This window comes from Bubalus kerabau, chromosome 14 (assembly GCF_029407905.1).
Source record: "Bubalus kerabau isolate K-KA32 ecotype Philippines breed swamp buffalo chromosome 14, PCC_UOA_SB_1v2, whole genome shotgun sequence".
NCBI lineage: Eukaryota > Metazoa > Chordata > Mammalia > Artiodactyla > Bovidae > Bubalus > Bubalus kerabau.
The window spans coordinates 28035359-28057979 of NC_073637.1; the positions used below are offsets into that span (position 1 = coordinate 28035359).

A 22621-nucleotide genomic window follows, 5' to 3' on the forward strand; every position below is an offset into this window, starting at 1 on the left:
GACTCAGGGGGCTTCTTTCAGGTATCTCAGCACACCAAAGTCTTACCATCTCCACAGAGAGGGGACCCTCAAGGATCTTTGCAAAGATATTCCCTCTAGCCAAAATCTCCTCCACTCCTTTACTGAATTTGTTACAATATTGCCTCTGTTTTACACTTTGTTATTTTGGCCATGGGGAATGTGGGATTTTAGCTCCCTGACCAGGATCGAATCCACACACTCTTCCAGGAAGGTAAGTCTTAATCCCTGGACCACCAAGGAAGTCCCAGACTGTGAGCTCCTGGAGGCCAGAGATTTCAGTTCCTCTGTGACTCCCCCATCCACTGGAACACTGACATAGGGTGAGAAGACACACTCCCAACGGACCACTAAACAGAGCTCTGTGCTGACTCCTCGGAAACTGTTCCAATAGGCACTTTCCTCTCACGGGAAGCAGCGGTTTCATAGCAACACACTGACCTAGGCATGTGATCCTGGTCAATCTACAAAGTGAAGAAGTAACCCAGTACACAGGCATTTATATATATTTTATATTTTCCTTGTTTGTGATGTTTATTTTGTTAGCTCCTTAAGGGTAAGTAACACATACATTGAATCCAATATATTAAAATGTATAGATTATTAGAATATTCCATCAGTAAAGAAACATGCTGCATTTATATAATCACCAAGTGCTTCCTGATCTATCGAATAAAATCACTTACACAGGGTAAGTATTATCACTCTGGCCTGATCTACCCTCACTACCTACCCCAATAAGCAAGATGACCAATCTGCACTGGACAAGTGGCCAGCTTTGAGGCTCAACAACTCCCAGCCCCTTTCCTCATGCTCCCCATTCATCAGGAGATAACAGCTGCAGTTTCAAGCTACGACAACACAGCAAAGTACCAAAGAAGAAGTACTTGCGTATCATCGTTACCCTGCCTCAAGTGCCTTCCCTTATGAAAGCTGATATTAAAGCAAAACCTATCAATAGAATGAAAGGCTGCACTGCTGGAAAACATAAGAACGGTAGATTTTTCCCTGAAGGGTGTGAAATTTTTACAAACCACCTGACTTGTAATGAATGGGGCTTGAGAATGTGTCCTAAATTTCAATGAAGTGCATGCACATTGCAAAATTAACAGGTTCATCATGAGAGCTGCTTTCACGTGCAGGCTCAACTGTGTGCCTGTTTTCCTCATTTAATCCACACGTACCCAGATGAAGTACCCACACGTACTCTCAGCTCCTGTTTTCTTTGGCTACTGAAACGCAGCTCTAATGACTCTGTCACTGAGCGGCTGCGTGGGTCTAAAATTGTCTCCCAAAATCCCGTCACAGCCCTCCACGAGCTCTGCCCCCTTCACGTGTGTCCTCAGCCTTCGAAATTCTTCAATCTGAAAATAAAAGCAGAACAGATTAATTGTCGACCAGCCATGAGCAAGATGGGAATCTCATCGATAACTTAAAATATGCATAAATTACAAGCATTTAAAAAGAGAAAATTAGGCTTCAAAAAAGAGAAAAACTGAGTTCATTCTTCCAGAGCTAAGACATTAGACACAACCTCTACGAGAGGAAAGAAGACAACAGAAGCAGAGATAGGAAGGCCTCCAGATAAACCCAAACAACCGTCAAAACCTGCTGGATCTGTTCATGCAAAAATGATATACATCTCTCTCAAATAGCTCTTATGGGGACATTTCTAGCAGTCCAGTGGTTAAAATTCGATACTTCCAATGCAGGGGTCACCGGTTCTATCTACGGTAGGGGAACTAAGATCCCCACATGCTGTTTGTTGTGGCCAAAAATAAAAAAGATAAAAATAAAAAGGAGATAATCTGTAATACCTAAAAAAAAAAAAACTTCTATGTCTGCCGTAACATAATAAGAAAAAGTGAACAAATGAAGAAATGTTCTGAAATGCTTCCCAAGTATATCTCTATAATGAATCATGGTGTTACTGTATGCTAACTGATTATATGTTAAATATATTAGATGGAGGCTTTTTCATCAGAAAACTCCCTTTGCTGCTTGTTGAGCCCTCCAAAGAGCAAAGAATGCCTCTGATTTTTCAAAAGTTTAAGCCCATTTTCTTCCTGTAGCAACAGTGATTTTCAAGTTTATCTCCCTTCTCAGGCAGCCTCCCCAGATCCCGTTTCCAGTTACTCACTATTGGTTACCACAGTCCCAAGAGACCATTCCCATCAGCTCACTGCAGTCTCCCTCACTGGCCAAGTTGTACCTCCTGAGAACTCATAGTCTGCCAGACACCACCCACTGGAAGTGTTTGAGCGACAAGCAAACACATGAGGAGCTTTTGCCAAGCTCACTGCCATCTAGCAGTTGATTTGCCTTTGTCAAATCATCTGTTATTTCCTTTAAATGCCACATAAAATCACATGAGACATTCTTCATTCTTTACACAAAAGGAGAAACTGAGGTCAGACAGGTACAGATTCCAGATAATCTGGGTCTGACAATTCCAAGGCCACGTGCCCTCTTCCCAGTCCCACAGCCACCTCTTCAGAAATTCTAGTCATCAGTAGACCCTAGAGCCAGCATATAACCCAGGACATTAAGCAAATGTGGTGTGAATAGCACCAATCGACCAAAGCCTCACCATCTGTGACTCAGAGGCTTCTACCCACAAATGTTCACACAACACCAACACAGACTTAACCCAATCATGAGGGGGAATCCCACAAGATAGTAACTAATTCAGGGTTCCAATAAAAATCTAGAAACCCACAGACTTTAGAGTACCCATGGGACTCCTATAAAATTTCACTGGTGCATTCTCCTAAGAAGAGGTTCCCTGACTCCAGAAGAGTCAAATCTCACAAGATTCTAATTCAATCCACTCACATATGAATTGGAAATCAGAGCTGGGAAAAATTAAATGGCTTGCTAGATCAGAACCCAAGTTAGAAATTTGACTTCTAGTTTCCCTGGTGGCTCAGCAGTAAAGACTGCCTGCCAATGCAGGAGACACGGGTTCTATCCCTGGCCCGGGAAGATCCCACATGCCACAGAGCAACTAATCCCATGTGCCACAACTACCAAGCCTATGCGCTAAGGCTCGGAAACCGCAACTGCTGAAGCCAGCGCACCCCAGAGCCTGTGCTACGCAGCGAGAGAAGCCACCACAAGGAGAAGCCCTTGCACCGCAATGAAGAACGGCCCCTGCTTGCTCCAACTAGAGAAAAGCCTGCACAGCAATGGAGACCCAACACAGCCATGAATAAATAAATAGAATTATAAAAGGAAAGAAATTTGCCTTCTAAAGTTCTATCTTCCTATGTCTTCAAACACTGTTTGATTTCCCTAAATGGGTTAACCCTGATCCTATTAGGATTGTCCTGTTTTTTTAAAATAACATCTACATGCTGTTTTTATATAGAAGTGCCAGTCATATAAGCCATGAGATTTTTAATCTATATAATAGTTTCTCACTAGACCTTCTCACGGGTTTACAGGAGGGAATATGGCAGTACTCATAGTGCTTGTTGCACCTGAAAAATGTCTAGAGCCAAGTCTTCATGAGAATCCCTTATAATTATTTGTGAGGTGCATTTTTCTTAGTTTTCCCTGAGATGGAGTGAAAGGGAACCTTCTTAGTCAGAGGAGCCTATGATTTTTCAAAAAGAAGATGAAGGTCAAGGACAGACTGCATTCAAAGGCTGGTTCTTGTCCAGAACCAGTTCTTGTTCTCTGCTACCCAAGACCCAAACAACCCAACTGCTCTTCCTTTTCAAGCTCAGTTTCCACCTGTGAATAACAGAGATGAAGGTGATAACAGTATTCCAGGGGTGATATGAGGTAAATAAGATCATTCATGAAAACACTCAGCACAGCTCCAAGCACACAGAGAATGTTCATAAATAACCACATGACTTCTGAAGTCCAAGCTTCTGCATTTGGAGATGATTATTTAGCTACAATTTTGTATGCAAAAAAAGAGACTAGAAATAATAAACCAGTTGACTGAGAAACAGAAGGTTCTCTTTCCTCCCATTCTCTGTGTGTGTGACCATATGTAAGAGCTGTGATCAGAACCTATAAACCCAGGACAGGGTCACCAATGAGCACTGTGGACTCAAAACTTGACTGCCTCGAGGTATTTCAAGAAATACTCCATTTCTTATTGACTCTGAAGCTTATTGCAAAGCTGAGTTAACTTTGTATTTACGTATTCTGAACTGAAACTAAATCTTTCAAGCCCCAGGCCTCAGCCTGAAATACCTTCTGTGAAAACGACTTCTTCGAGAAGAGATCTGAGTCAACAGCCGGCCAGTCTCCAATCATTGCCTTCTCAGAGAGAACTGCTTCACAAGAAATGTTTTTCTCTGATCAGAGTGATGCTTTGAAGACTTCAAACATCAACAAAGATAGGGGAAAAAACACATCTCTCTGAAATGCCAATTTTTCTGAAGTAACCACCCCTCAGAATCCTTTAGTCACTTCAAATGGTTTTGAGTGCGCACTCTGTTATTGCACAAAAATGAGACAGACTGAGAAAGAAGCAGAATAATATTCCAAGATAAAAGTCTTCAGCTAAATTCAAATGTCAGGGCCATACAGGGGCCATCATTATCAATCAGTACGTACGAGTTCATCGATTTTTAATGCTCCTCTACTTAAACATGGTATGTGTGTTCAGCCAATTTAAAAGAGAGAGATGGAGAGGAGAGAGATTTAACACTTGGGAGACACGTCCTCACCTGTGAAGGTAGAAAGCTGAGCAGCCACTGTTCCCTGAACTGGGTGGCACGCCCACTGGTCTACAACGTTCATTCCAGCCTTCACTGACATCTGACCTTGATGACTCACTCAAAGTTCAGCTTTAAAACTGCTTTCTTCATGACAGCAGTTAACAGGCTAATTTCTAGGGTCTGAAGTTTGGCACACATTGCTTTTAGTAGTTCCAGGGGTCCTACACACATTTTGTAATAGACTTGTTTTGATTTACATCTCATGTGTCATCATGTTAAAAGAAAACTAACACATAAAAGTCCCTGTTCTCATCTTATTTTCCTTTATCACCAGGAAATTCATAACAATACATGAATTGCTGTTGTTGTTTACTCACTAAGTCATGTCCGACTCTTTGCAACCCCATGGACTATAGTGGAGTGGGTTGCCATTTCTTTCTCCAGAGGATCTTCCCAACCCAGAGATCGAACCCACATCTCCTGCATTGTCATTGACAAGCCAGTGACAATAGTTACAGATCACTTTTTTAAATGTTTTAAATTACACTTATCCAAATCCATCCAATTGTGTGGGTTTCTTCCCGTAGCATACAGTCTGCTAACCAGAACAACATGAAAAAGTCAACCAACCAACCAGGGGCTCCCAGTCCCAGACACTAGGATTCTAGTGCTCAGGAAGATGTAAATGGTTCACGCTGGGCTCAGCTGTCAATACTACACTATAGGTACCAACTCCTCCTCCTGGACTAGCAGGCAGAGGATGGAACTCGCATCTCCTGCATTGGCAGGTAGATTCTTTAAGTTTGAGCCACCAGGGAAGCCCATAACACCCAGCTACTTCGTAACATATGTTACCCCTATAAGAGGACACATTATTTCTTCAATACAAAGCTTTGTTTCTCAAAAAATCAACTTAGTAGCCATCCACCTGCCATTTGCTATTCTTTTTGTTATTTTCTGTATCAATCCTCTCTCTGCCTCTGTCTCTATGTTTCTCTGCTCCTCTTCAAGCCCAACAAGGTGAGGCTCCTCAATTCTTGGTTTTGATTCTAGAATCACACCTTTACCCTTAGTTCCTCTCAGTTTTGCTGCCTCTCTGGACCTTCTCTATTTTGGACTCTGCTTTCTCTGGAACTATATGAGCAGCAACAGTGAAACATTCAAATCAAGGACAAACTGATTCATTTTCTCCTAAGATTATCATTTTTTCCCCTAAATCACTCTAAATTGCAATTTAATGTACATGTGAGTGTGTGTGTGTGTCCATTTCCACACTCCTGCTCTCTGAACAGATGCTGCAATGGAGTTCTGCACTAACAGCACCTACATCTTCTTTTCTTGAAAAGAAACTGGCAAGTTATCCATTTCCAAGAGCAGTTGAAATTATTCCTTCAAATACACATTCCTTTGGCTTTGGCTCCCTTTGAGGAAGACACAGCTTATTTCCCAGTAATTGAGAAGCACGACTTAGTGAGTTAGGGTTAGACTTTGTCACTGACCTCACTCAGGGGGATGGTACAAAGCAAGGCTCCCTTTGAAGCCTGCAAGACCAAAAGGCATGATGAGTTGCCTCTGGGTTGTTGCATAATTTACTGGATGACATGGAAGTAAATTATCACATTACAGACTATTGGTTAACATCCCCAATACTGTGCTAGCGAGAGAATCCTTTGTGGGATTCTAAGTGGAACTGAGAATTTTCTGTGGCTCAGCCAGGTTCATTCAAATTGACTTTCAATAAATAGACATTTACTGTGGTTACAGAGGAAAAGTTTATTTTTCATTAAAGATTTGACCTATTTTTAGAAAATTGCCCCTAAACTGCTGAACAAATGTGACTGCAGACCCTGAGCTGCTTCTGCTTCCTCTGCCAGTCTGACCCCTCCGCTGTGACTAACACAGTTGAAACTCTTATGCAGGGTCCCATTCAGCTCAGTGCTCCACAGAAACATCTCACTTCAGTTAATGATTCAGTTAACTGGCAATGACATTCCTTGTTCATGAATCTTTTCTTGCATGATGGCAACTCTGAAAAGAGATGAAGGCTTTCTCCACGGCAAACTGGCTGGATGGGCTGGGGTGTGGACCTAGAGCAGCCAGAACAGCATACAGAAAGGGATGGTAGAGGAATGATACTGGAGAACAGAAGCCAAAGCTCAGCAACAGAGAAGCACCAAGATCCACCAGTGAACACACTGGGGCAGGAAACAAGAGTCAAGCGTGAAGATTTCCCTGGCTGTGGATAAGAATCCGCCTGCCAGTGCAGGGGACGTGGGTTTTATCCCTGGTCCGGGAAAATCCCACATGCCGAAAGGCAACTAAGTCCATGAGCCACGACTACAGTGCCTCAACTCTAGAGCCCAAGAACCAGAACTACTGGCTTCTTCTCCACATGCAGTAACTATTGAAACGCGAGCACCCTAGAGCCTGTGCTCTGCAACAAAAGATGCCATTGCAATGGGAAACCCTTGCACTGCAACTAGAGAAAGCCCATGTATAGCAACAGAGACCCATCACAGACAAAATAATAAAATACATAAATGGAATTAACTTTAAAAAAAGAGTGAAGAGTGAGAATCAAGCAGTGGCCTCCTGGGCATATGTTTATAAAGCATAGTTACAGTAAGTTTCCTACATAGGAAAGAGTTCTGTTCCAAGAGCATGTTGGTAAGTCCAGTTTGTTTGTTAAGTCCTACCAAGTTAGCCCAGGTATACCCAGCTAATACAACTGGCTATACAGTACTGCTCTATAATAGGTTTATACTTTTCACAGAAATAATACATAAACAAACACAAGAAAGAAAACATTTCTAACCTTACAGTACAGTACCTCATTCGCATCTTGAAAGTTCACAACCTAAAGCTTCGTATGTAGGGGACTTACTGTATTTTCTACCTGCATGAGCTGCACGCATCTTATTTAGATTCTCTGTAGCATTTGTCACTGCTTACCTCCCTTCTCCACAACTTGGAAATCCTCTCTCCTGTCCTGGATCCCAGGACATCACTCCCTCCTGGCTGTCCCCAAGGCCTGTGGGCAAGCCCTTGACTCCCTGTCTCCTCCATCTGCACTGAGGTTTTACATTCAGCTGGGCTCTCTTGTCTTTCTCAACTTGAGCTGAACAGATGATCAAATCCATTTCTATTTCCTGGACATGAAGCTAGAATTCACTTCTCAGCTTCCCCTACAACCAGGTGTGGCCATGGGTTAAGTTCCAGCCAATAGAATGGAAGCATAAATGGTGTTCTCCATTTCTCAGTCTAGTCTTTAGAAAGCAGTCTCCCTTCAGATCCTCCACACGCTTTCCCCTCCTGTTCACTATATGCCCACACCTAAGAGAAGAGAGGTATTGAAGATGGCAGAGTATCTTGCAACCCCATTTCCTGAGTGGCTACACAGAGAAAAGCCTTGACTGTGAAGCAAAAATACATCTGTTAGATTTTATGAGTGTAAAAAAATAAATAAATTCTTACTGTGATAAGTCACTGAAAATTTTTTAAGATTTTTGTGATGTGGACCATTTTTTAAATCTTTATTGAATTTATTACAATATTGCTTCTGTTTTATGCTTTGGTTTTTTGAGCCCTGAAACATGTGGGATCTTAGCTCTCCAACCAGGGAGAGAACCCATATTCCCTGCATTGGAATGTGAAGTCCTGACCACTGGACCACCAGGGAAGTCCCCAGTCACTGAAATTTTGGAGTATATCTGTTACAGCAGCTACCATCTTTGCTGTTAAATTTCATCTATATCTCATTAGTCCAAACCTCTATTCTTAACATTCAACTCAAATTTCTAATTTCTTCCCTCTCCTTTAACAGACTCACTCCTAATATTCTTCAGGAGTTATTCCCTGGACCTTCCAGTCTGAACTGGGTTTTTGCCCTATGTGCTTCCAGAGCTCCTTACTTATGACACAACATAGTTGCCTGTATGAACATCTGCCTCCTCAACTCCACAGTGAACTTTTTAAGAATAAACACTGTGTTTTAATCTCTGGATCCTCTGTGTCTGGTTGGCACTCAGGAATAGTTTCTCTAAGAAAAAAAAAAAAAGACTGAATAGATAAAGGAATTGGGATTTGTCATATTAAAAACAGGAAGGCCCAAAGGTGGTGTGATCAAAGCTTCTAAAATAATGAAACAATGAAGATGCTGAATGGGTATCTTTTAAAATCAATCCTCAGAAAAAGAGAAATAAGAAGAAACTGTTCAGAGCTGAAAGAGGTGTTTTAAAGATTTAAGGACAAACAAAAGAAAGCTTTTCTGAATAGTGAATAAACTTGAACTTGTTATAAAATATAAGGGGTATAATAGTTTGTAAAGAATTTCTAAAGGAAACTTGGCTTATTTATTTAGCATATTGCCTAAGTCCTTTGAGAGTGATCATTAATAATGCTGTCTTCTTAGCATTAACAAATGGTACATTTAGTATCAAATATTATGATACTAATAACATCAAAATCAATGTTGAAACACATTGTAGTGACCGTGCATCCTGCCCCACCAGTGACATCCCAGTGACAATTCACCTTGGTGCCTCACACGCTGCATTAGCATCTAGAGCACCTATGCTGAACCCAAGGTAGGGGACAGCAGACCAAAAGTGGCTAGAGAACAATCCAGAACTTTACAGGGCATTCTTTCTAGGTCCCCCACCCTCTCCATACAGAATTTTCCTGTACAAGCCAAGAAAGAGCTATTACAAAGCCTGAGTGTGAGTTACAGAAATAACCAGTGTTCTCACCTCACCTCCAAGAACTTTCTCCTCTCCAATACCTGAGAAATCCCACATGAAGCAGTAACTAGACTAATGAACAGTTTGAGTATTTCACTGACTTCTATTTACTCTATAAAAACTGACTTATAAAGTACAGATGGTAAATGGGAGCTGGGTTTTGTTCATCCTTAACCTTTCAACTGCTTTCACTGGCTCGAGACATTTAACTTTATCTGAAGAGATGTGACTGATCTAATTGAGCCAAAAGGAGCAAGAACATGAAACAGACATTTCCCTTTTACAGAGAGAAAATTTACCCTTTAATGCAAAACTTCGTCCTGGAAGGTTAAAGCCCTCCTCTCACCTGTAGCTGGGATATTGTCAGAGGGTATCGGAATAATATCCAGGTCACACCTTCGCTGCAGGGCGGGATGGTGAGAGAGCCTTCATAGACCCAGTAATCACGCAGCAAGGGGTCTGTGCCACCGCATGAACCAATCACGGAAAGGTGAGTTAATGAAAAATAATTTGGAAGAGTCCAACAATCATTTTCAAACTTACAAACCATCCAGATAACATGTCTCAGACAGATGTCATTTTTAAACTGGAGCCTCACATATATATTTTAAAACTAATCATATGAAGAAAACAATCAATAGAGAACATGGTGTATCCTCTATTATTTATAGTGATTTTGTATCAGTGAATTCCTATACATATTTAAATATGGTTATATAAACTAGATATATAAACACTTGATATACTATACCAGATGTGTGTGTGTGTGTGTGCACGCTCAATTGTGTCCAACTCTTTACGACCTCATGGACTGTAGCCCACCAGGCTGGACAGAATACTGGCAAGAATACTGGAGTGGGTTGCCATTCCCTTCTCCAGGGGCTCTTTCCGACTCAAGGATCAAACCTTCATCTCCTGCACTGCAGGTGGATTCTTTACTGTCTGAGCAACCAGGGAAGCTCAGTGGTAAAATGTTTATTATCTCAAAAAGTTTACTCCCAAGTTTAGAACAATCTGAAACTGGTAACAACTACAAAGAACATTAATTATAAAGAAAGCTTACTAACTCATAAGATACAGTTGTGTATATTCTGAGAAAAACAATGCAGTCACAGCCACAGTTAAAATTCACCCTATGCAACCCAATAAATGCTTACCTGGTAATAAAGTGTTAGGATTAAAGCAGGGTATTGTTTTGGACTTCCCCTGGACAAAAAAAAAAGTACCCCACGTTAACACAAAATTTTAGAATAAGAACATTTATAAGCACTAAAAATCGAGGTTGAAGTCTTCTTTTTGGCCACACTGTACATGTGGGATCTTACTTCCCTGACCAGAGATCAAACCCATGCCCCTTGTGGTGGAAGCATGGATCCTTAATCATTGAACCCGCCAGGGAAAGCCCTGAAGTCTTTTCTGAATGCCAGACCCCTCAGGTTTGTGGGTGTGTCAATCTGTCTTCTCACTGGAGTGACAGGGCTTGGTTCCAACAGGACGTTCCTGCTCTGAGTCTGTAACTATTTTTGCTATGGCCACAGCTCAGGAATTTCCCTATAATTCCTGGTGTGAAACTTAAAATTGTCCGTCCAGTGTCTGTCTGCCCCTCGTCACTGCCTTTCCTGCTCCTGGAGTAGAGATGTGGGCCTTGACCCAGGGAGTCTTTAGAAATGACTTTCCTCCTGAAACTCTGCTCTCAGTTTCTAACCTTCTTGGCAGCACAGTAGGTAATGCTCAGTTGCTTAGTCGTGTTCGACTCTTTGCAACCCCATGGACTCCAGAATACCGGAGTGGGTCACCATTTCCTTCTCCAGATTTTCCTGACCCAGGATCGAACCTGGGTCTCCTGTGTCTCCTGTACTACAGACTCTTTATCTGCTGAGCCACTGGGGCAAATCAACCTTAAGCCACCTTCTCAGGGAGGTATCATCTTATGACTTATGTGAGCTTGTGTTGCTTCTTTTTTCACATAAATACTCTGAAGTGTGGTCGCCACAATTTTTATTTCCTTCATTTACACTACCTTCCTATATCCAGAGGGCAGAAAGAGGTACTGAGGAGGCCTGGGTTGCTCAAATCCTAAACAATCCCCCCAAAAAGTCCTGTCTTCAAGCCTAGCCCTTGGCTGCCTCCTGGGAGATAGTCTCTGAGTCCTTGGAATAAGCCGCCTGGTAAGAGTGGCTCTGTGTGCCTGAGGCCTTGGGCAGGCTGTACCAGTTGGACCAGATAAGTTTACCCCAACAAAGTAATTTATGGTGGAAGCCTGGTTTTGCTCAGGGTGGGGTGGACGGCTGGAGTCAGCGTAGCTGAGGTCAGTCCCTGAGGCGCTGCCCAGGCATAACTGACCCCCAATAAAATCCCTGGACACCAAGGCTCGGGTAAACTTCCCTGGCTGGCAGCGCTTCACAAGTGCTGTGCCATCACTGCTTGGAGAATCAGCTGTGCCCGCAGGCGCCTCGACTGGGAGGGCACGTCTGAGAGCTTGTACCTGGTTTCTCCAGGACTGCGCCCCATCCACCTTTTCACTGTGCTGACTTTTTTTGCTCTGTATCCCTCCACTGGAATAAACCACAACCAGGAGACTAACAGCTTGTCTGAGTCCTTTTAGGGAATCTCCAAGCCTGAGGATAGACATGGAAGGCTCTTACCTAACCAGTATTTTATTTTCTTTTAGAGAATGACTTACCTTATACTGAATATCCTGGAGGATTTCAGTCACAGCCTTCAGGCCCACATGCTCTTTTCCGATCTGCAATGTATAAAGTATAAACCATAGCTACTAAGCATTTAAATACGTAAGTAAAATAACCAACTGAAGTGAAGTTCAAGTTCACCTGAAAGTCCTTCTTGGGAATACAAGACTTACTTCTTAATAAATAGGTCAACATCTACTAAAGGCAATTAAAGTACAAGAAAGTATTAGATATGTTCCTGGGCATTTCCAAGAATCTATTCTAAATTTACCTTGCTAGGTATAGATTTTACCCACTGTCCTACACATTTATATTTATATATTTATTAACATATTTATGTTTATATATATATATCTAATCACATAACACTGTAATATAAAAGTTTTGAGGATATTTCTAAATTAGAATTATTCACACATGCCCAAAGCCTTCTATTTTTACTTTTAGCATTTCTAGATCATTATTATAATGACTGTATCAAGTTGAAAAATTTTTATTAACTCCAAAAAATAAGTATGTGATTTCATATGCTAAAGTCACTGAAATTGAGACACTTATTTCTTATCATTGGACATAACTCTGTAATCACCTATTTATTCTTAAATAAGAATATGCTGTTTGGGCAACTCTCTCTGAGTTCACCCAAGGCCCTTTCCACATGTACTTTTCTTTTCAATAAACTTTTTGCTTTACCCTTCAAAAAAAAAAAAAAAAAAGAATATGCTGTTTGTAGCTTTCTATTTTAAAGCATTATATATCATTACATATTTTCAGTGCATAAAATGTCCCAAGGAATTTGAGATTTTAAAAAGAATATGATGTGAGGTATTCTTGACTCTAACTTTAAAAATTATAAGTGTAATCTCCTTTCTACTTTTCAGTCAAGTTTCAGCAGTTTCCGTCCATGCTAATGGAAAGCAGTCACAACAGAGGCCGTTTATAACATCAGATAAACAATCCTTGTTATGCTTTGCTTTTCCTTTTGCACATACATTTCTGGAGAATGATTCACAAGGACCTACAAGAGCTGCCACCATGTTCACACGCCCTGCTTCTCTCCACTGTGAACCAACTTGGAAAAACACTAGGTCAAAGGGGATCAAAGGAAAGAGGTGCGACAGGAAACTCATACAACCTAACACAGGCCAATGCGTTCCAAATAATCAAGATTATATTTTCCAAGTGTTTGCAATTCCTGAGATAGGCTCTAGAAACAGAAAATGAATTCTCTTAAGTTACTCTGTGTGTGTGTGTGTGTTTCTTAGGCAAAATGTACTCCTTGGTGTCAAAGTGTGGACCTGTAGGCAGATGCCTGCACCGCACCTTCAGGGAAAAACAGACTCCTTTGCTGTTTTGGTGGCTCAGACAGTAAAGAATCTGCCTGCATTGTGGGAGACCCAGGTTCAATCCCTAGATCAGGAAGATCACCTAGAGAAGGAAATGCCTACCCACTCCAGTATTCTTGCCTGGAAAATTCCATGGACAGAGGAGCCTGGCAGGCTACAGTCCATGGGGTTGCAAGGAGTCAGACGTGACTGAGCAACTAACACTTCCGCTTTCTGTTGTATTAGTTTAAGCAAAATGTAGTATTTGGATGCTTACACCCACAGGTGGGCTTTGTCGTCACTTCGTGCATCTCTGATCAGAGCATAATTCTCTCAACAGCCCACGTCTGAACACTGTGAGGCCACACAGTTTAGTGGCCCAGGAACAAGGTCACTTGCGTTGGATGCTGGGTTCCGACCTTGACTCACTTTTCAGTCTTGAGCAAGTTTACCTAACCTCTCTGTCCTTCAGCTTTCTTCTCTATACAGCAGGGAGGATTAAAGTGACGGAGTTGAAAAAAAGACTCAAACAAAAACCTTAGAATAGGGCACGGTGCATCGAAACTCAGTGATTATTACCCAGATCACTCTTACTCAGAATGCTACACAGCATCAAATACAGCATTTAATAACTATGACTGCCTCTATCTATAAAGGTTCTATACTTTGCGGACATAACTATATTTTGCAGCCAATTCCAGCTATCGCTCCATCTCATTCCTTCCATTCTTTGTCAAAGTCCTGCCTGAAGAGGTTACAGCCGCCAAAAAGAAAATATAGATGATGCTCTGCACAGCCCAGTCCCTAAAATCCTACAACAGTGTGGGTGACAACGCAAGCTGGGGCCAAGAGTCCACCCGCAACTGGGTAACTTCTGACCTCTGCCCTTTGCCACCTTTCACCACTGCCCAGAATGCCAGCCCTCCCGTCAGTCTCCTCTTGGAGAACCTCAGCCCTGCAAAGCCCTGAATCTTTCAACTTCTACGGCTAATCCCCTCACTTCCCACCACACCCTCTGGAATGGGACGATGCCACATCTTTGACAAGCTCCCTGACACCTCCTGGTCTCTGTGAACCCCTTGGATCTGCTCAAGGTCTTCACTCCAAGCCTTTTGAGTGGACACTGTGCAGCCTCCCTCAAAGATGAGATTAAGAGCTCTGGCCAGTGCCTGGCTGTTACCTTCTGATGGGTCTTCTGTTCCACAAGCCCAAGGCCAGCCCCCTCTGAGTGGACTGCCCTCCTTGCATGCTATCCTGCTCCACTATCACTCACTGATCCACTGGTCATAACCAATGGTCGTTCCCTCCTGCAGTCACCCCAAAGGACTTCAGCATCCCTGGGTGTGACCTATGCCCTCCCTGGCCTCTCTCTTGACCCCTCACTCCATGTCCCTCAGCTCCATCCCACCTCTGTCAACCAATCCTGAGAATGTGCCCTGGATTTGTTTTCACCCTGACACCCACAACTCCACAGACCATCCCCTCTGACCGTAGCTGCCCACCCATCCATCCCTCTCCTCTCTTCTCTCTCTTCCTATTCACTGATCACAAGGACTCAAGCCCTGGGGTCCCTCTTGGCTCTGTCTCTTTCCTTTCCTGCCTACCCTGGAAGACATCTCTCCATCGTCTAGTCCCTCTGCCCTCCTAAATCAACTGCTCTGCAACCCATCGATGCCACAATTAATTTGCTAGAATTCTCTGCTCCTCACGGTGGATGGAGAGACTAGCCCACTGTCCGCTGTCCTAGACTGTCTGTGATGTCCAATTTCAAGCCGGTCTCCCACCCTGACAGTCAAGTCTGTTGTCATTCACCTCCTGAGCTATTTCAAAACTCAATCCCACACCCACATTTCCTCTGCTCTATAAATAATTTTGCTGTGCGTGTCTGGGAGATAATACAGGTCATCAGGCATGAACTCCCCTAATTTCCTGTCTTTCTTCACCTAAACGTGCTTGCCGTTGGTGCCCACCCTTTCCTCCTAGCCCTCTGTTTTGGAGAAAGGGTGGGGCCCCTCCTATCCGGGGTCAGTGCATCCATATAAACTCTCATCCGACACCCCCCGCTTCCTCTGGGGCTCTTCTGCATCAATCATCTCCTTTCCTGCAGTATTTTCAAACTATATCGGCACTAGTTTGTTTTTTTTTAATATGTGTAATTGTTTATTTGGCTACACTGGGTCTTAGTTGGGATAGAAAAGATCTTTAATCTTCACTGTGGCATGAGGGATCTTTTTTTTTTCAGGAAGCAAACTCTCAATTGCAGCATGCGGTATCTAGTTGCCCAACCTGGGATCAAACTCAGACCCCCTGCACTGGGAGTGCAGAGTCTTAGTCACTGGACCACCAGGGAAGTCCTGCACTAGCTCTTTTTGCTCAGAATAAAAACACAGGCCCATCTCAGATCTCAGAATGAAACAAATTGAACCTCGCTGGGCACATCATCGCTAGTTATCACCCCTTCTGTCTTTGAGTCAAGTTTCTTAAAGGGAAGTCCATCCTCACTGCCTGGACACCCTCCCCTCCGCTTTCCCAGCCTCTGACCTAAGTGCAAGGCCCCAGATGTGGTCCTTTCCTCTCTGCCTCAGCTGACACTCAGGATCAGCCCTTCTTTCTTCCGTGAACATCTGTGCTGTTTCTGTGATATTGCTCTTTCCTGAGAAAGGCATCATCACATAGATAATGTGGATTTTCCTTCATGCCCTGCACTGGCAGGAGGATTCTTTACCACTGAGCCACCTGGGAACCCCTTCCAGGGTCTCTTTCAGCTCTAAATCTTTTATTGCATCAAGAAGATGATAAGACAAAGTTTAAAAGAGTCACCTGAAAAACTAAATTAAAATCTTACCTTTGAAAGCATACAGTCCAATCTGTACATTTTACTGTAAGTATGTTAGATGTTCAGTTGTGTCCAACTCTTTGGGACCCCATGGACTGTAGCCCACCAGGGCTGTCCATGGGATTCTCCAGACAAGGATACTGGAGTGGGTTGTCATTTCCTCCTCCAGGAGTATATTTCACTCAATGCATATAATGTTCTTTGCCCACCAAAGAGCTCATATCTAAACTCTATATCCACCAAGGTTTTTGCCTGTCTTATTTCATCTGTGTTTTTCTACAAGGCTCTTGCAATCACCTTAGAAGAAAAATTACTCATAACAAATAGCTAAAGGAATCTACTGCACAATTATACTATCGACTTTTCTTATATTTTGCAGTGAAGCAGGGTCCAAAAACATTTCCTGAAATTCTTTTTCATTAATAAAATGAACTCTGCCTTTAGGAGACATTTTCTAATTCATTTCTCCAATGACTCTGAATGCCATTCTGAAGAAAATTTCTGATAACACACTGAACCATTTTCTACCAGTGAATATGGCTGAACTTGATCCACAAAGACCACATTTTCTTTTTCTTTTTTTAAATTTTATTTCCTTATTTTTGGCTGTGCTGGGTCTTTGTTGCCACACACAGGATTTCACTAGTTACTCTGAGTGGGGGCTACCTTCAAGCTGTGGTCCCCAGGCCTCTCACTGCTGTGGCTTCTCTTACAGAGCACAGGCTATAAGGCCCTCGGGCTTCAGTAGTTGCAGCACATGAGCTCTATAGTTGCTGTTCCCAGGCCCTAGAGCATAGCCTCAATAGTTGTGGCACACGGGCTTAGATGGTCCGAGGCAAATGGGATCTTCCAGGACCAGGGATTGACCTATGTCTCCTGTATTGGGAAGCAAATGCTTTACCAATGAGCTACCAGGGAAGCCCAAGTTTTCTATTTTTAAACTATCAATGTTCTCTGTATAAGCACTTAATGTCCTTTCTAAGTAGTAAAACTGAAAGAGAACAAAAAACCTTCTGCACAATGAATTAGAAAAGAAGCATCTCTGAACAATGTAGTAATCTTAACAAGAGACCGTTTACCTGGACAAACAAAGCGATGATAGCGATTCCATGGGGCTTCCCCACAGCCTCATCGATACTGCCAAACAAGGTGGAGTTCCAGTGGATCAGGTGGAGCTGGATGAGCAATGACAGAGAGGCAACCTCGTTACTAAAGGCACTTCTGTTCAGGAAAACAGATATATCAACTTCTCCTTGACCCTATCCATATGGTATGGTATGCAATAACAGCATTACAGACAGATACAAAGAGATGACTGGTTGAATCCCGGTTCTCTGTGTGAATTCCTTCCTTCTTATTTCTCAACAGAAGCAGGGCTCAGTGCCTCTCAAGTTCTGCTTCTGTCCTGATCAGGAGTACATCTGAGGGGACTTGCAGATTTCAAATTGATTTAGTACATCTGAGGGGACTTGCAGATTTCAAATTTATTTCATTGCCTTCCTTAGAGACATCCCCTCTGGCTCTTCCAGAAATGAAACTCCAGGTCTGGTCAAAAACATGAGAACTCATTGACAGGATTAGTACCTATACACTCCAGGACTGTGTCACCCACCATCTCCATCAAGAATGACACAAAGTCAGTCTCACATTCTGTAAATTAGTTTAACTTTCTAAGAATATGTAGAGATAGCATCCTATGAAAAGCACTGCATCATTTTTTAAAGCATGGTAAAGTAATGAATGCCAATGTGGAGCTCTTTTTTAAAAAAGGCCATTTCCTGCACTGCAGATAAAATTTTATCTGTGAAGGAATGTCAAACAATACTCTAGAGGACTCTCTCACTCTTAGACCTATAGAGCTCTGTGGTTTCCAGGTTTATCTAGAATACGCACTTGCTTCTACAGGGCTGATAAAACACTTACAAGAAGCCAAATTCAACTCCCTGGTTAAAATCAAATGGCCGCTGAGGTTCTCAGTATAACAGTAGTTAGGTAAACCTTCTGCCGAGAATACTAATCATCGCTTTACATTTTAATCAAGTTATAATTACTTACCTCCTGAAAACACTGCCTCATTTAAGAATTCATCCAAAAAGACACACTAAAATTCAGACACCTTGTCCTTTTAGCGTCCATATCAAAATATGAAGGAAAATTATCAAGGAAGATCGCTCTAAGTTTGAAGCTTCTCTTGTTGTTTTCCCCGCTAGAATTCAAAATTATAAAGCTGACCACTAGAGGGAAGTAATGAGGCCCTCTGTCTATGATTTTATAGAAATAATAACCCAGGACAAGACTCTTCAGAGTTTCTTGGACTGCAAAATCAAACCAGTCATTCTTAAAGGAAATCAACCCTGAATATTCATCGGAAGGACTGATGCTGAAGGTGAAGCTCCAATATTTTGTCCTCTTGATGTGAAGAGTCCATTCATTGGAAAAGACCCTGATGTTGGCAAAGACTGAAGGCAACAGGAGACGGCAGCGGCAGAGGATGAGATGGTTAGATAGCATCGCGGACTCAATGGACGTGAATCTGAGCAAACTCCGGGAGATGATGGAGGACAGAGGAGAAAGATATGTTGCAGTCAATGGGGTCGAAAAGAGTCAGGCACGATTTGGTGACTGAACAACAAAAACAACAACCCAGGACAGGTCAGGCTATGAAAAGCTCTCATGAAGTTGGTTGTTGTTGTTCAGTCGCTCAGTCGTGTCTGAATCTACAACACCAGGGACTGCAGCACGCCAGGCTTCCCTGTCCTTCACCCTCGCCCAGAGCTTGCTCAAACTCATGTCCATCGAGTCTGTGATGCCATCCAACCAACTCATCTTCTGTTGTCCCCTTCTCCTCCCACCCTCAATCTTCCCCAGCATCAGGGTTTTTCCTAATGAGTCAGCTCTTCACAACAGGCCAAAGTATAGCAGCTTCAGCTTCAGCATCAGTCCTTTCAATGAACACTCAGGACTGATCTCCTTTAGGATGGACTGGTTGGATCTCCTTGCAGTCCAAGGGATTCTCAAGAGTCCTTTCCAACACCACAGTTCAAAAGCATCAATTCTTTGGCACTCAGTCTTCTTTATGGTCTAACTCTCACATCCATACATGACCACTGGAAAAACCATAGCCTTGACTAGACGGACCTTTGTTGGCAAAGTAATGTCTCTGCTTTTGAATATGCTGTCTAGGTTGGTCATAACTTTCCTTCCAAGGAGTAAGCGTCTTTTAATTTCATGGCTGCAGTCACCATCTGCAGTGATTTTGGAGCCCAAGAAAATAAAGTCTGTCACTGTTTCCACTGTTTCCTTATCTATTTGCCATGAAGTGATGGAACCAGATGCCATGATCTTAGTTTTCTGAATGCTGAGTTTTAAGCCAGCTTTTTCACTCTCCTCTTTCACCTTCATCAGGAGGCTCTTTAGTTTTTCTTCACTTTCTGCCACAAGGGTGGTGTCCTCTGCATATCTGAGGTTATTGATATTTCTCCCGGCAATCTTGATTCCAGCATGTGCTTCATCCAGCCTGGCATTTCGCATGATGTACTCTGCATAGAAGGTAAATAAGTAGGGTGACAATATACAGTCTTGACATACTCCTTTTCCTATTTGGAACCAGCCTGTTGATCCATGTCCGGTTCTAACTGTTGCTTCTTGACCTGCATCTGAGTTTCTCAGGAGGCAGGTGAGATGGTCTGGTATTCCCATCACTGTAAGAATTTTCCAGTTTGTTGTGATCCACGTAGTCAAAGGCTTTAGCATAGTCAATGAAGCAGAAGTAGATGTTTTTTCTGGAATTGTCTTGCTTTTTCTATGATCCAATGGATGTTGGCAATTTGATCTCTGGTTCTAAACCCAGCTTGAACATCTGGAAGTTCTCAGCTCATGTACTATTGAAGCCTAGCTTGAAGAATTTTGAGCATTACTTTGCTAGCATGTGAAATGAGTGCAACTGTGTGGTAGTTTGAACATTCTTTGGCACTGCTTTTCTTTGGGATTGGAATGAAAACACCTTTTCCAGTCCTGTGGCCACTGCTGAGTTTTTCAAATTTGTTGGCATATTGAGTGAAGCACTTTTACAGCATCATCTTTTAGGATTTGAAATAGCTCAGCTGGAATTCCATCACCTCCACTAGTTTTGTTCATAGTGATGCTTCCTAAGGCCCACTTGACTTTGCACTCCAAGACATCTGGCTCTAGGTGAGTGATCACACAGTTGTGGTTACTGGGTCATTAAGATCTTTTTTGTATAGTTATTCTGTGTATTCTTGCTACCTCTTCTTAATATATTCTGCTTCTGTTAGGTCCATACTGTTTCTATCCTTTATTGTACCCATCTTTGCATGAAATGCTCCCTTGGTATCTCTAATTTTCTTGAAGAGATCTCTAGTCTTTCTTATTCTATTGTTTTCCTCTATTTCTTTGCATTGAACTTGGACTGCCCAGTAAATGTAACTGTCAAGGCACTGCCTTTAAGAAAACAATGTTCTATAACTCTTCAATTAATAATGAAAGACAGACCAATTTAATCTTTCCATTTCTGGCTGCAACAGTATCTTTGGCGTCCCAGTGGTACAGATAAGTGTACAGTGGAACAGATAAGAACTGTTTGCCATAATTAAAATCAAGGAGAAAAACAGGCCAAGGTTGAACTCTATCTTGATTTCACAAATTACAAAGTTCAAATAAATGATTTTCTTACTTCTCATAGTAACAGTAAGGAGTATTTTTTTCTGAAACAAACTAAAAACGCATATTTTGAGGTTGGCTGCTTTCAGTTCTTTTGTTTTCCTTTTTGTTCCTTTGCCACTCCTCCTAATTCAGTAACATCCCATCACTCACACCTGTTCTTCCAAAACTACTTCATATGTTTTTGTATTTAAAAAATGCAGGGTCCCCACTCCTTGAGTGTGTGCTGCTCATGGTGATTTTATTTCAAAGAGTATGGTACAGGATACCTGACAGTGGAGAAACATGGCCAATGCCACCTGGGCCAGGTGAGCAGACCAACATGAGAAGTCATCAGATATGCTGACACAGGCACCCTGGACATGATATGATGAACACGACATTTTATCTCTATGTTCTTCCTCCCAGTAACCCATAACCACAGTGTAACCATGAAGAAAACATCAGACAAATCTTAACAGAGGGATATTCTACAAAATATCTGACCAGTATGTCTCAAAACTGTCAAGGTCATCAAAAACAAAAAAATAGCCTGAGAAAATGTCACAGCCAAGAGGAATCCAGGGAAACAGGAGAATGTAAATATAATGTGGTGTTACAGATGAGGTCTTGGAACAGAAAAGGGACTTTAGGTCAAAACGAAGGAAACAATAAAACAAGGACTTAGCATATCAAGACTGGACAATGAATCACGAGCAATGTACCATGCCAAGATGTTAAAAACATGGGAAACTGGGTCTGAGTTAGATATGAACTTTCTGTCGCTCAGTCATGTGCCCAACTCTTTGCAACCCCATGGACTGTAGCCTACCAGACTCCTCTGTCCATGGGATTTCCCAGGCAAGAATATTGGAGTGGGCTGCCATTTCCTTCGCCAGGGGATCTTCCCGACCCAAGCACTGAACCCGCATCTCTTCTGTCTCCTGCATTGGCACTCTTTTACTACTAGCACCACTTGGGAAGCCCAATTTTATAGAATTTTCTGTACTATTTTCATAATTTTCCTGTAAATCTAAAACTGTTCTAAAAAAAAATACAATCTATTATAGAAAGAAAGAGGGAACTTCCTAGCAGTTCAGTGGTTAGAACGCCACACTTTCACTGCCAAGGGGTGGGCTCAATCCCTGGTCAGGGAACTAAGATACTCCAAGCTGCAGAGTATGGAAAAAAGAAGAAAGAAAGAAAGAAGGAAGAGAAAGAAAGAAAAGAAAAATTAAGGGAAATACTGGCACTTCCACCAACCCAAGCTAAAAAGGATAACAGAAGATTGCTATGACCTTCATGTGAGCAGTAAAATAACAGAGAACGAAAACAGCAAGAGAATCTCTGCCACCTGGCTTTCATCCTACCATCTGGATCTTAAATAATTACTGGAGACAGGATGGTAGTTAAGGAGCAAAACAGAGTCTTCCCTCACAGTCCACAAGGAACCCAAGCTTTAGAAACAAAGCTCTGGTCTGGGATTTATGAGAAACTCTCTTCTCGTGGAGGTGCTTTCTCTTGTTGTTTAGTTGCTCAGCTGTGTCTGATTCTTTGCGACTCCATGGGCTATAGCCCACCAGGCTCCTCTGTCCATGGGATTTTCCAGGCAAGAATACTGGAGTAGGTTACCATTTCCTTCTCCAGAATATCTTCCCAACCCAGGGTTTGA

At 42.3% G+C, this 22621-nt stretch overlaps 1 protein-coding gene across 4 annotated transcripts in view; it reads right to left on the reverse strand.

Moving 5' to 3' along the window:
• CA8 (carbonic anhydrase 8) overlaps positions 1 to 22621 on the reverse strand; it is an 85185-nt gene that overhangs the window by 16849 nt on the left and 45715 nt on the right. For 2 of the 4 annotated variants that reach the window (XM_055546059.1, XM_055546060.1), the window contains 5 exons: positions 17370 to 17465; positions 12123 to 12185; positions 10597 to 10645; positions 9786 to 9898; positions 533 to 1382 (listed from right to left, as the gene is read on the reverse strand). In XM_055546059.1, the coding sequence (XP_055402034.1) occupies positions 1248 to 1382; positions 9786 to 9898; positions 10597 to 10645; positions 12123 to 12185; positions 17370 to 17465 (456 nt within the window). In that variant the 3' untranslated portion in view covers positions 533 to 1247. Of the gene's footprint in view, positions 1 to 532; positions 1383 to 9785; positions 9899 to 10596; positions 10646 to 12122; positions 12186 to 17369; positions 17466 to 22621 lie in introns of those variants that run through there. The other 2 variants (XM_055546058.1, XM_055546056.1) reach the window with 2 other exon arrangements.